Source organism: Denticeps clupeoides, chromosome 16 (assembly GCF_900700375.1).
Source record: "Denticeps clupeoides chromosome 16, fDenClu1.1, whole genome shotgun sequence".
NCBI classification, from domain to species: domain Eukaryota; kingdom Metazoa; phylum Chordata; class Actinopteri; order Clupeiformes; family Denticipitidae; genus Denticeps; species Denticeps clupeoides.
Window position 1 is genome coordinate 2,481,923 of NC_041722.1, and position 14,316 is coordinate 2,496,238.

A 14,316-nucleotide genomic window follows, 5' to 3' on the forward strand; every position below is an offset into this window, starting at 1 on the left:
TGTTTCGTGTTTTCCTCAGAGGCTCCCAGGCAAAGTAGCCGCTGCCATGCCTTATTTCTTGAGATCAAGAGTGCCTTTGGGGAATGCGTCAAACCTAAACGGGCCTGATAAATGTGTAGCTGCAAAGGTAAAATGTGCCGATTTTAATCCTGGCACTCTTTAAACGCTTTTTAAACTGGTATCTTCTCCGTTCAGAAACAAGATCTGCTTTTAAAGGTGCACAAACCCAAAGATAAAAAGCCCAATGTTCTTGTCAGGGTCATCGGGGAGGCTGATAAAAACCCAGTCCCACAGGTAATTTGTCTATTGGATCCTTATTACTCCTAATTATCATGCTGTCCTTTATGCAATATGCATATGCAATTTGCCCCAGGCAATAAAACACGAGTGTAGTTTCAGTATAGGATCTTCATTTTTGGTTTAGTAATATTGCATTTCCGAAGGCAGACCAACCACCTGGCAAGCAGAAGAACCTGCATGGCCATCAGGTTCAGGAATGCGCCCCTCCTGCCTTCTCCAGCGTCCTGCTGGTGGATGTGGACTCTGTAGATGCTGGCGAATACGTGAAGGACATCTATACTTACCTGGGCCAACTTGAGGTCACTTGCTTTACGTTTCAGCCAAAGAGCCTCTGCTTTTTCTCTTTTCTTAATTGCAATAAAATTATCCCTTGTAGGTTGCTTTGGGTGTTAAGCAGAGCTTCCTGGATGGGCAGGAGGTCAGCGATACAATGCGGAGCATTGTGATAGACTGGCTCGTCCAGATCCACAAACAATTCAAACTGCAACAGGAAACTCTTTACATGGCTGTTGGGGTTCTGGACCGCTTCCTCCAGGTTTTTTTTTTTTTTTTTTCTAAAAGAAAAGCCTTGTTTCTCAGGTTAATTACAGCTTCTTCTGCTGCTTTTTTAAAAAAAAAAAAATTATATCCCTTTATTTGAAGGTCAGCCCCGTGACCAAGAAGTACCTGCAGCTGGTGGCTGTGACTGCAATGTTAATTTCCTCCAAGTACGAAGACATTTTCCCTCCAACTGTGGAGGACTGTGTGTACGTCACCGCGTATACATACTCCTGCTCTGATGTATGTGGCATGGAGCGAGTCATCCTGAAGGCCCTGAACTACAGCCTCGGCAGGCCCGTCCCTGTGCACTTTCTAAGGAGAGCCTCCAAGGTTGGCCAGGTAATACTGGAATAGCTTACATGTAAATACTGTATGTATTTAATTTTATGTGTATATATTGTTTAAAATTAAGAATACATTTAGAAACATCTAAAATCTTACTTCTCAAACTGGGGTACATGCCTAACACCAGTCCATCTGGATCAGTTTTATCATTATTCTAAAAAATGTTGAAAATCAATCCTAACAATTCCTAACTTTTCATAATGCAGTGTAATGGTAAATTATTGAAGTCAGTCTCCAGCTTTGGAAATGTATTCTTTGGTTACTGTTTGAACAGAATAAGGCATTTGTTTAAAGCAAGGTACAATGATTTTTGTACAGTATGAACAATAAAATGCACTAAATACTGCACTTGGGGATCAGGCCACGTCTTTTGTTCCAGTTAGTTTACAACTAACAGCCTTTTCTACATTTGAGGTGGGGCCAAAAGAGTATGGGCTTGCCAAATACCTGATGGAACTGACCTTGCTGGACTACACCCTGGCCCATCACCCACCATCCCTCATAGCAGCTGCAGCATTTGCATTGTCCTTGAAGGTCCTTAAATTTGGAGGCTGGGTATTTATTTTACACACACACACACACACACACACACACTTTCTATAATTCTGAATTCTTTAGCCTTATTTCTATAAATATGCATTTGCCACAGAGTCCAGTTTTGCAGCACTATACTGGATACACTGAAAGCTCTCTGCTTCCTGTCATGGCCAGCATTGTTCAGCTTCTTGAAGGCATGCACAGCGGCCGCACTAAGCATCAGGTGACACTTGTTCGTTTTTGCACTGCAGTGATTCTCCAGAGTTTTTAAATCCTAACTGGAAATGTGTGTGTGTTTTTTGCAGTTCATCAAACTGAAGTATGAAAGTCCACGTCTCCTCAGTGTCAGCTGTCTCTCTGAGATCTCTGCGTTTATAAAAGGCCGTTGATGTGTTGCATTTTTATTAATTTATTTTAAAGTTTTTAGTACTACTTTGTGCTTTTTATCTTTTTTAAATAAAACTAGCAGCAGGTCTGTGAACTTTGTTCTGCCTCCCACATATGAAAGATTCAATTTAATCTGGGCTGTCATGGTCTTCTGAGCTCCTTGCTTCAGAGGCCTGAACTTTAACACTACAGCAAGCTGTGACTTAAAGTTTGCATCTGGGCTTGAAGGGCCCTGCTGACCCCAGTATTGTGGTGTCTTATGTGTTTTTTATTTATTTTATTTTTTGGGGGGAGCAATTTGATTTTTGAATTCTGTTCCTTTTGAGTATTTTTGCCATTTAACTATTCAACCTATTCTGGGCCTTCTAAAAATGTTACTTCTGTAAAGTAGAAAAATGTGTGTCTGTATATATATATTTCCTGCCCTGCATTCTCAAGTTTAAATATGAGCTTTGACATTTCAGCTTCATGTTCGACCATACTTAATGAAATGACTCAGTCTGATGCTACATGTAACCTTGTTTAAATGTTACATATTGACAGGGCACAGTGCAAATGGGACAAAGAGCCAGCAAGAAGAACATGCATAGCATCCAACAAAATATGTAGACAACAAAGAAAACTGCACTACTAATCTCTAATTTTACTGGACCAAACGTCTCCAACCTTGCTTCTGGAGACTCCATTTAGCGTTTACGTTTACAGCATTTATCAGACGCCCTTATCCAGAGTGACTTACAATCAGTAGTTACAGGGACAGTGATGGCTTGAATGCTTCGGTACGTTTTTCCAGATGGTAGGAGGGTGAAGAGTCCTTCACAATGCTGGTGGCTGTCCTGATACATCATGTGTGGTAAATGTCCATTATGGAGGGAAGAGAGACTCCAATGTCATCACTATCCGCTGTAGGGTCTTGCAGTCCGATGCGGTGCCGTTCCCAAACCAGGCAGTGATGCAGCAGATCAGTGGTCCCTCTGTTCTCTTCTGAAACAAATTGTTGGCCTAACACCAGTCCGTCAGTTGTTGTACCTTCTCTCTGTACGGTGACTTATTGTTCTTTCTGATGAGAACCCACCACCGCTGTGGCAAACATGATGATGTGGTTGGAGCTGTGAATCGCTGCACAGTCGTGAACCATATTTACAGCATATATCAGACGCCCTTATCCAGAGCGACTTACAATCAGTAGTTACAGGGACAGTCCCCCCTGGAGCAACTTAGGGTTAAGTGTCTTGCTCAGGGACACAATGGTAGTAAATGGGATTTGAACCCGGGTCTTCTGGTTCATAGGCGAGTGTGTTACCCACTAGGCTACTACCTCCTCCATATTGTGTGAGTCGTGAACCAGCAGTTTCTCTGCATGTGAGTGCATCTCTCGGTGGCCCTGTTCAGGGTTAAACTGTGCCACTGCACACACAGTTCTATTGCCTCTGGTTGCAAAGTTATTAAAGAGAAATATTGCCTCATAAAAAAAAGCCACTCTGCTGCAGCCCTGACGGTAGGGTCACGTGGGCGCTGTTACCTTTCCTCAGCCCCGTGTAAAAGGTGAAATAAGTCTCTTTCTTAGATTACAAAGTCAATTAGTGTTTACCTCCTGATCTCAAGGTCTCTGGTGTGCAGTGGGGAGAAAAAGTGGAAGAGGAGAAACAAGTCAAGTACATCATTTTCTGATATTTTCTGTTAACATGCAGAGACAATTTGAAAAGGTATTTTCATAAAAGCTTTTACAGTCCATATAATATATATATATATTTCAATAAAAGCTAAAAGTGCCACTGGGATACACTGAGTGCAGGACCCTTCTGCTATTGATTTTTCCACCTTTGTTTCAGGGTGAGCTGCTGCAGCAGCACCCGCCACTTCAGCCATGGATGCGTGAAGAGTGAGGGCTGTGGCCTTGTTGAAAAGCCTTGACGGGCGTCTGCAGTGCGACTTGCTATTAACCCGGGCAGCTCTGAAAGTGGAGCACGCCAACACCTCACTGTACAGGCGCTGTACTCCAGGGGGAAATAAACCGACACGTCGCTGCTACGCTAGAGAGCGGGGGTCTTTGATGTGCAGGATCATGATTGGTAGTGGTCCAACCAAAGCAGTCGGAAGATTCTGATGCTCCGCAGCCCGTTCCACTTATATAATGGAACAAGATGAACCAGTCAAATTTCTATAGCATAAACTTCAATAAATAAAAGAAGAAATAATGCAAGAAGATCCTTTTATATTGTATGGTTCAGGCTCACTTTCCCTTTCTCCTATTGGGAGACATTTTAATCATGATGATCTCATCCAGGATGATGACGGTGCTGATGCTGATCTCACCTCATCCACTAGACACCTGGGTCACTCAATGATTGACAGGCCACCAGATCTCAGCGTCGTAGACAGCTACCATCTCCAGCACCGTCAAGACCTTTAAAAAAAAAAGGTGCCCATCTATCTACAACACTCTGAAACAGCAGAGCCTGGAGAACCAGTGACCCTTTGTGGTTAATGTCTCCATGAATGTAATAATTATAATAAAGAATGTTCAAATATTTACACTGGTGTCGTTTATGTCTTCATTTTGAACCAATTGAACCCTGACATAACACACAGTTAGGTGAAACACTTCTTCCACAGCGTATCAACAACTGACCTGGAAACCCTGCCATTTGCCTGGGCTTTACACCACGAAACTCTCTGATTTGCTCAATGATTGATGTAGATGATTATTATATAATATGTGATATATTAAGAAATGTTGGTTTTGGTTCTTGTACCGTGCTCCGTTGTGGCGTTGACAGGCGGCCGCCGGCAGGGGGCAGTGGCCGCACTCCGCTGGTGACGGCGCCTCGCGCTGCGCGCTCCCATGCTGCTTAGCGCAGAGTCCGCGCGGAGCTCAGCGCGTTGCGCGCCGCGTCCGCCGTCAGTCGGACTTTTCTTTTCTTGCGCTTTGCTTTGGTTCGGTTCCAGGCGCGGAGAGGAGACGACGTGGCCGCGGCGAACCGAGCACTGCGCTGGAGGAACCGCGGGTCGCGGGGAGACGGACCTCGGCCGGGAAAGTGGCAGAGAGTCTTCAAGCTCTGACTTTTGAGCAATGCACTGGCAGCATGGCCAAATGGTTCAAGGAGCACCTGGGATTCAAGAGCACCAAGGCGCCGCCGCCGGCCCCGCCGAAGCCGGACTACAGGCACTGTCACCCGGCTGCGCCCGGCGCGCCCGGCTCCGGGGCCACCTCTCTGTACCCGAGCCCGGCGCAGCCGGACATTCTGGCCGCCTACAAACTCCAGAAAGAGCTGGACTTCGAGGACCCGTACACGGGCGGCGGAAACGCGTCCTACGGCACGGGCTCCGGCTCGCTCGGCTCGCTCGGCTCGCCGGACGTGAAGTTCGTGTCGCCGAAGCACCGGCTGATAAAGGTGGAGACTGTCGACAAGAGCGTGTGCGCTCCGGGCGGCGGGGTCGCGGCCGCCCCGGCGGTGGGCATCGCCAGCGGTAAATCCCCGACGTCCCCACCTCCGGAGCACGACGGCAAGCAGGAGAAGGTAATTACCTCATTATTATTCATTATTATTAACCTACCTTATTACCCAAGAAACGGACTTTAAACATTAACTTTACTACTCTTTTACACGTAACACTTAAAAATTCATTTTACACTTAACACTTAATAATTATTCAATATTATTAACCTACCTTATTACCCAAGAAACGGACGCTCTTCCTACTTTGAACATTAACTTTACTACTCTTTTACACTTAACACTTAACAATTCATTTTACACTTAACACTTAATTATTCATTATTATTAACCTACCTTATTATCCAAGAAACGGACACTCTTCCTACTTTGTACATTAACTTTTAAACACTTAAAAAAGGAGCAACGAGCAAGTTGAGACTTTACTGGAGTGGTTAATGGTGGAAAATAAGGCCCGTTATTTCCAGTGCACTGGTTGACTGGTTCAGGAAGCAGTGAAACTGGTGAATATTCAGACTGGTGGAGCATCTGGTGCATCAGTTCTTTCTTCGGCAGTAACTATTCCTTATTCATGTTGTAATTAATGTGTAATTAATGTGTTCTATGCTTGTGGAAAACAGGGCCATTTCAAGATTCAAGGTTTTTGTTTGTCATGTGTGTAGTTATACCAGTACAACATGCTTAAGAACAAAGTTAGTAAAACAGAACAACGGGTGAATACTGCGGAAAATACTGCAGAATAAAAGAGGGGACTAAAAACTTGAAAGGTCAGCAAGCTGAAATGCAGGCAAATATTACCGATGGAGGAGTGCATGAGAGACACAGACGGTGCTGGGCGGCACTGACACAGCATGAAGCAGATGTAATGTCAAGTAAAGTAAAAAAAGGGTACCATAGTGAAAAGTAGGGCTGCACGATTTGGGGAAAAAGACTTACTGCGATTATTGAGATCAATATTGCGATATGCGATTGCGATATGATAAAGGACACTTACATTTACAGCATTTGGCAGACGCCCTTATCCAGAGCGACTTACAACGTGCTTTCAAGTTACCATCGATGAAGAGATCAATTCCGGTTCACTAGGACCCCAACTATCTTTTTATTCACTCTGTTGTAGATTCTGTACACAAGTTCGACAACAAGAAAGTTACAATTTAGTTTAAATATTCTTTAAAGAGGAAGGTCTTGAGCTGTCGTTTGAAGGTGCTCAGTGACTGAGCTGTTCTGACCTCGAGGGGAAGTTCATTCCACCACCGAGGGGCCGAGACGGAGAAGCGTCTAGATGAATGTTTTCCTTTTACCTTTAGCAATGGAGGGACCAGACGAGCAGTACTGGAGGAGTATACGAGGTGCAGTAAGGGCTGTGAGGTAAGATGGTGCTACTCCATGTTTGGCTTTGTAGGCCAGCATCAGTATTTTGAATCTGATGCGTGCAGCTACTGGGAGCCAGTGGAGGGAGTGTAGCAGAGGGGTGGTATGGGAGAATTTGGGAAGGTTGAAGAAGGTTTAAGGACACTTGCTTGTATATCAATGAAAAGTCGCATACTAATAGTGAAATGTTTAATTTCAAAGTGAAACATACAAACTACTTATAACAACCTGAAATGCCCAGTGCTTTCAAAATACAATATTCTACAAAATTAAATAAATCACAAAAAACTCTTTTACATTACTGTCGAACGACAAACCCTGGTAAGGCTAAACAACTGTTTTGATTATATTTGGCCATTATAAAATCCCGTATTATAGTTCTTACGTTTAACCAAAACGTTGTTTGGAGGCTGACTTGAACACAGTGATGCATAGCTTTGCCAGCTTAGCTAAGGTTAAGATTTGTAAAGTGAGGTGAATTTCTTTAGGAAAAAAGTTTGAGAAAAGTTAACTAAACAGCTAAGAACAGTCTAAATAGTTAATGCCTAAGTTTAATCAAAACGTTGTTTGGAGACTGACTTGAACACAGGAATGCATAGCTTCGCTAGCTTAGCCTAGCTTAGCTAAGGTTAAGACTTATAAAACGTGATTTTATAATGGCCAAATATATTCAAAACAATTTTCCAGCCTTACCTATGAAATGTAATCCCCCGGGATCTGGTTTGGAGCGTACAGCGGTTTGTACAGCCCCAAGCAGCACAAGAGTGAGGCATTTTTATGCACTTCTCTCCATAGACATGTATATGCTTCACATCACAGCAGAGCCTATCGCAATATGGCGGCAACGTTGACGTACGATGCAGCGCGTCATGCGGCGTCTAACCATATGTCTCCGAATCGAAAGTCATGTGACCAAACACGTCACATCCGACTGAAGTGAGACTTCAGTCAGCTCGCAAACTTTGAGAGAATGAGAGAATGGATCGGATATGTTGCCGATCCAATCCATGTACTAATCATTTAAATCGCAGCTTTTTGCGTTCATGTAATGAACGCAAAAGTGGTAGTAGCCTAGTGGGTAACACACTCGCCTATGAACCAGAAGACCCGGGTTCAAATCCCGCTTACTACCATTGTGTCCCTGAGCAAGACACTTAAACCTAAGTTGCTCCAGGGGGACTGTCCCCCTGGAGTAAGTCGCTCTGGATAAGGGCGTCTGATAAATGCTGTAAAATGTATTCGCACAGACTGACATCGCGATTACGATTGCGATTAGATTAATCGTGCAGCACTAGTGAAAAGTGAAAAAAAAGTGTAGTTATTGTGAGCACACGGTGACAAATGGAAACGGGCAGGCGCCGGGGGAGCAGTGTGTGGGGACGGCTCAAGATTCAAACCCACAACCTTCCGCTTACGGGTCCTCCTCTCTTCCCGCAAGGTTGCCACTGGCCCTTAAAAAGTACAGTAGTGAGTTGTAGCCGGTGATGATGAAGTGAACATTCTGGTGGTCGGGGCGTGAGGTGTGGTGGCATTTCTAAATGACCCTGAACTTATAGCGTTTTTTTTTTTTTCTTCGTTTTTTACTTTTCACTGTTTTTATATTTTCACTGTAACTGGTGCATAAAAGTGAACTGTGAACAGCTCTTTAAAAAGGGTGGACGTGCTGGATAATATCCGGACTTCAGCTGCTCTTGGGTAAACTGTACCTGGGCGTTCATGTCGGAACCGGTCCGGCGGGTTGCTTCCTGTCTTCTTCAACGGTTTGGCTCTGTCCAGACAGGGATATTGTTAAGTTACTTAAAGACATTCCACAATAGGCACGTCGTGCAGAAGCAGCGCCGGCACGTCAGTTTCCCCTTTCGTGCACCTTTACCTTGCGCAACACTCCTTCACTCGTCCCTGAATGTGTTTTATACCTCAGGGTCGGCACACATTTTGCATGGAACGCTGGGAAACATGCTTTTCTGGTCGCCTGGCTTCACAGTATAGACAGGCCGGAATTTATTGGGTGTAATGTTGTGTGTAAAGCTCAGCTCAGTACTCAGTACTCAGTACTCCTAATTTTACTCCTGTACCCCTCGTGATTTTTACACTCTTCGTTATTCAACCCTCGTTATTCCCAGTTCCATCTGCTGCTGTACACACTTCACCAGACACCCACTACCCCGTTTATCAGTCGTCGTTGTTTCTGCTGATCGGACATTCTTTACCAGCGTTGCCGTGACTGTGGCTGTCATCGCCATCGTTACATGACTTTCATCCCCCGGAAAGGCAAGTTTGTCAGGCTTTGTCTTCCATTTTGAAGATTCCACCTCTCAAGGAGTGCGTCGGCCCGTCTCGGCTAACCGCAGGCGATTTTTCAAGGTTAAAGGCGCTTGAGAAATACCAGACGATGGTGCGTGGACACAGTGCAGTCATTCCGTCCGCACCCAGATTCTTTGTTATCTAACTTTTCAGCTGTCAAGGCCCTTCCGTGGGGGTATGCCCTGCCCCGCCCCAGCTCCTTCCCCGCGGATCCGCCCCTTTGTTGTTGTTTTTTTTTGTTTTGCTGCTGATATATAAAACCATGCACCACCTCACCTTTTTAATCATTCCTTTAACAATGAAAGAGTTGAGTGGCAAATAGGCTTAGATAAAATTAGATTAGATAAAATGCAAGCCGAAAGTAAATGTGGCGGGGGCTCACGTTTAAGAGAAGCTGTCACATGCATGTTATGTGAAGGAGTTGATCTTGTACGGTAAACGCGGCCCGGAGCCAGCGTCTGATAAGAACGACGTGCAAAACGAAGTGCTGCGAAAAGCCAAAGCCGGCATGGGCTTAATTAAATGGATTGCTTGTGTCTCCTGTTAATTGGAGCTTATTTTGATCTTGGTGGTCAATTAGGCTTGGCATTATCAAGTAGTAAGAGTTGGTCGTCCCTGGCTCTCGGTTGCGCTCTGGCATGTATAGAGAGAGAGAAATTAAGTCGAGCACTGCAAATAGGTCATGTGTAGCGCCCAGCTAATTCCCTTACGCAACACCGAAGTCCTGAAAAAAGGCCTGCCATTACTGCTGTATTAAGCCGTCATCTTTAAGATTATATGCTGAGATGACCTTTTAAGTACATTTTGTTATAAAGATCACACAGAGGGAAGATGGTGGACAGAAAGGAAACCTGGCCTTGTAGATCTTTCTAGTGCTCTGGAACGCTGTCACATTCTAAAGAACAAAACTAATGTCAAACTGAAAGAAGTGATTTTTGCTGCAATAATAAAATTAATCAATACATTGGTTCTTTGTAGAAATAAATAAGTAAAACCGTTTGACTGATGATGATGTTCATGGTTTTGATTGTTCTTTCAGATGCTTTCAGTTTAAACTGAATTAAGCAGTGTGAGCTGAACCGAAGCTACTCGTGTGACATTTTGACAGGAGGGGGCTTAAATCGTCCAGAATGAGGAAGTAGTGCATGTAAGAGCCTGCCTGCTCCTCCCATGTTAAAAATGGAAAAAAGAAGCTTTCAAAAGTTTATTTTCTGGGTGTCAGAAATAATTACATACTAACAAGCCACTAAGTCCCATCTTGCTTAAATCTGTTTATTTCTGTAAAGCCTTGATATATTCTTCATTTATCGTGTTTAATTGCACCACATGGGTGCAGTGGGTGGATGTGGTTGTATGAAACACAAATTCTTTTTTTTTTTTTTTTGCTATAAGACATAGACTTGGACTTGATTTTGACCTCTCTCATAATATACGAGAAGAGATTTTAATAAGGCATTGTCTGTCAACCGTCTGTCTGTTATAATGTATGCAAAAAAATGTATTGCAAACTAATGTATGCAATATGAAACGTATATGAGGGAGCTGATTAATCCAAACAATAAACTCATTTTCATTTGAAAAGCACAGAGCAACACAACATGTTCTTCTCAGCGTTTCCAGTTTTTCCACTGAAGAGGAGAGAGGACGTTTCTGTGTATGTCCGGAAGGAGAGGCGGTTTTTTTAAACGCCATTGACCGCAGCTCGGTGCTGTTTGGTGCAGGTCTGACTGATTGCAATCAGCAGATGGTATTTCCACGCTGCCCTCGGGTTAAAAACGCCTGACCGAGACCTCCCCTATCGCTGCCACCAGATTGGGTTTGTCCTCTGGTTCACCCTCAGCCGAACAAATCTCGAAGTCTGGCTTATCTTTGCTGCCCTGTTACTGCAGCGCTGTGATGTGCTCTTCAGAAACTGAGAGGGGAGTCGTGTTGGAGTCCTGGGGCTGGTCATTAGGAGACACAGATAGCAGCGTCTCCTCTCCAGACAAGAGATGTGTGACGTACACCAACGAACTGATTCTGCTCTGAAAAATGACTCAGTGTGAGTTCGGTTTGAATCACAAAGGAGCTAACGCTCACGCTGAATTTTATTAGAAAAATAGACGGGAAATGCTAACTACCAATACAATTTCCAAATACCAAGCAGTGTCTAACTCAAAAGAACAGTTCAATTTTTTGATTTATTATTATCACATTTTTTTCTGATATTGTGAGACTGAAACTGAAGATTCCAGAGAAAATAAACAGCTTATTAACATATAAAACCATGACTTTTGCTGCTCTCCTCGGACCCATTTTCAGCCATTTTGCCCTTCGCTAGCTTTACACTGTGAATTATATCACTTCTACTGTGTACACCTTCAGCAGCCACATGTCTCAATGTAAATACTCACCCAAGATAGGCTAATTTCTGCCGTTCTTCTCATGATCTTGAAAAATGCCTAAGCTCATCGATTTAATCACGATCCTCGATCGAGATCGTATAATGACCCAGCCCTAACTCTATGTAAGAGACATGCAGACGTCGACAGTGTTAAAGTGGGTTCTGCTTCCAAACCCAGTTTTTTTTATGACTGGAATCTGAAACATTTCAAGCGTTTTTGCTGTGTGTAACATGAGGAGCCGTGTCTGGTGCCAGCCTGATAGAAGTTCTGTTGTCAGCCTGATAAGGAGGCCCAGAAGCTCTCCGGCTACCCCGGTCTGGAGTCTGGAGGTGTGAACGGGAGTGTTGGCCAAACAGACAGGCCGCCACGCTTTTGGGCTCAGTGCGGGGTGAAATTGATGTTCTAATTACTCCGGCTAGTGGATGCTAATTACCTAACCACTTACCAAAGCCTTGGGCTGCCAATAAGTTGTGTCAAATGTTTCGCCGAATCTGGAGATCACGGAGGCTGCGCTTTGCTGCCGAAGCAGGACTGTAGACATCTGTCCGCTTCCGTGAGAAGATGACATCAACGCAGCGTTTAGGCTAAGCGTCGCTTATTCCGCTTTGAGGGTCCACATGTTCGTAAGACAGGTGAAGGCATCTGCCTGTCCGCCTGTTATTTTCCATTTGTTGTTGTTTACTATGACAAGCCCTTCATAGGTGACTGGGTAGATGAATATGAACAATTATAATCCTGCCATGCAGCTAATTAAACCTCCGTTCACCTCACTCCGTCAACTCGGCAAGGACTTGTGAAGGTGAATAACCTAACCGGGAACGTCATCGTATGCGGGAACATTGTGCAACTCCTGGGGGTGTGAACTTTGGAGAGCTGTCAAGCTTCTGGATTTCAGACAAAACGGGCTCTCCGAGGTGCAGATAACCATTGGTCCTGAAGAGGTAAATGCTGCAATGTTACCAAACATGCCCCATGCACTACGTCCAATATCACGCCAGGGGATCCCATCTGCGAGTGTCTCAGACGCTGGGTGGAATCTGAGCAAAAAAGTAGCTGTCAGATTAAAATAACCCGTGGAAGATGGGATGTCACCTGTCTGTTATCTGGCGAGCGCACCAGGCCGTCGCATCTCCAGTATCTAAGCAACGTGCCGGAGCTGTGGCCGTTGCTAAATTTGGCCATTTGCATGAGTTCTGGCTAACGGCTGCGGAGAGGGCTGTGCCAGCGTTTTTTGCTTATTATTTGTGTGTGTGTGTGTGGAGCTGCTCACTGTATGACTGTAGAGGGGAGTCATGCCTCAAGCGCTTTCCTCAAGAACTCAGTCCAGTGTGCAGAACCCCCCCTGTCTGACACTCCAACTCACACGGCGCTTTCTTGTTATGTACGCACTGTACCAACGTAAATTTAACCGCCCCAGGCCGTGCATTTATTCACCCACGAACAAGTTTGCCCGCAGCGGCATGGAGCATGAAGACGTCTGATCGGAGGTTGTAAATTGTTCCATTGTTGGCTGCGCAGCTTTGTTCCTCATTCCAAGACTCCAAGATTCCAAGTGTGCATGCTGCTCTTTAATACTGCTAATATGTAATAAGTCCCATTACCGACTTGATTGTTTTTTTTTTTTTTTCTTGATTTCCAATTTTCAAAAGTTTTCACTTTTCATCTTTTTACGTCCCAGCAGATTCTGCTGAGCTGTTGAGGAAACCACTTGTGTGTAATCTTCTGCTTAGCTCCAAGCCATGCGACTCTGCTTCTCATTTTCAGTGGAAATGACATCATTTGCACCACTGCACACATGGTGGCCTTTGTTGCCGCGTCTTCCTGTGGATTTTATTTGGTGTCCCTCATTCCCTCATTTTAATTGGTGTCTCAGTTTTGTTATCTGAGTTATCAGATCCTTCAATTTCACCGTCTCTTTGTGGGTTTATGTCGAGAAATAAATCTTTTGCCGTTACTGTCTGACGTTTGGAACAGCAGTTGGCTGATTGATGCACCCGATATGATTATCAGTCCTTTTGTAATAATTTCAAATGTGACCCGACAAAAGTGCCATGTTGAATGTTTTTCCTTTTGGATTAAATTACAGAAATGAGCGGCCATTTTTTCTCAGGATGGACCGGATATTCCTTCTCCCTGAAACTGGCCGAACAGTAGCGTGTACTGGACGGCTCTAATATTCGAGGTTATGCAGCAGCGTCATTGTCTGTGTAAATGTTTATCCGTTTTTAAAGCTCTGCAGCTGTGGGAACTGCACTGGTGTAATTTCGGGTTTGGAGCCGGTCCGGAATGGCGCAGGAGGAGGAGGAGGAGGAGCGCTCTGATGAAATGTTTGACGTCAGCAAAGGAGCCACCGACTATGACACATGGAATGCCATTCATCTTTGCAAATATTTGAGGTGTCATCAGCATGTCAAAAAAAGTAAATTCTATTAATTTACTTCAAACAATTACACTGAATTTAGCGCCTTTTGAAAAACGTATTTAACCTGGCCCGTAGCAGTGTACCTCTTGTCTAGACGCTCCAGTGAGAGCTAGCGCCGAGGGGGTGCACTTACTTCAGGAAAGGTCGCCTCAGGACAGGAGAAGTGGGTGGAGACGACAGATCCACAGCAGCCTCACCCAGGGACCCTGTAAAATCGACACTTAGACAAAGATGAATGGTGGATGGCAGGGATGGAATAATCCTT

At 44.5% G+C, this 14,316-nt stretch overlaps 2 protein-coding genes across 5 annotated transcripts in view; both read left to right on the top strand.

Moving 5' to 3' along the window:
* The first annotated feature begins 563 nt into the window (after positions 1–563).
* Positions 564–2,111, top strand: ccnb1l (cyclin B1, like). The gene is made up of 6 exons (XM_028957086.1): positions 564–599; positions 677–835; positions 943–1,179; positions 1,600–1,740; positions 1,835–1,945; positions 2,028–2,111. The coding sequence occupies exons 2-6, from the start codon at positions 731–733 to the stop codon at positions 2,109–2,111; spliced, it is 678 nt and encodes a 225-aa protein (XP_028812919.1). The 5' UTR covers positions 564–599; positions 677–730.
* A 2,850-nt stretch (positions 2,112–4,961) lies between these two features.
* Positions 4,962–14,316, top strand: part of shf (Src homology 2 domain containing F) — a 97,871-nt gene continuing 88,516 nt past the window's right edge. For all 4 annotated transcript variants that reach the window (XM_028956394.1, XM_028956392.1, XM_028956393.1 and 1 more), the window contains exon 1: positions 4,962–5,630. In XM_028956394.1, the coding sequence (XP_028812227.1) occupies positions 5,196–5,630 (435 nt within the window). In that variant the 5' untranslated portion in view covers positions 4,962–5,195. The remainder of the gene's footprint in view (positions 5,631–14,316) is intronic.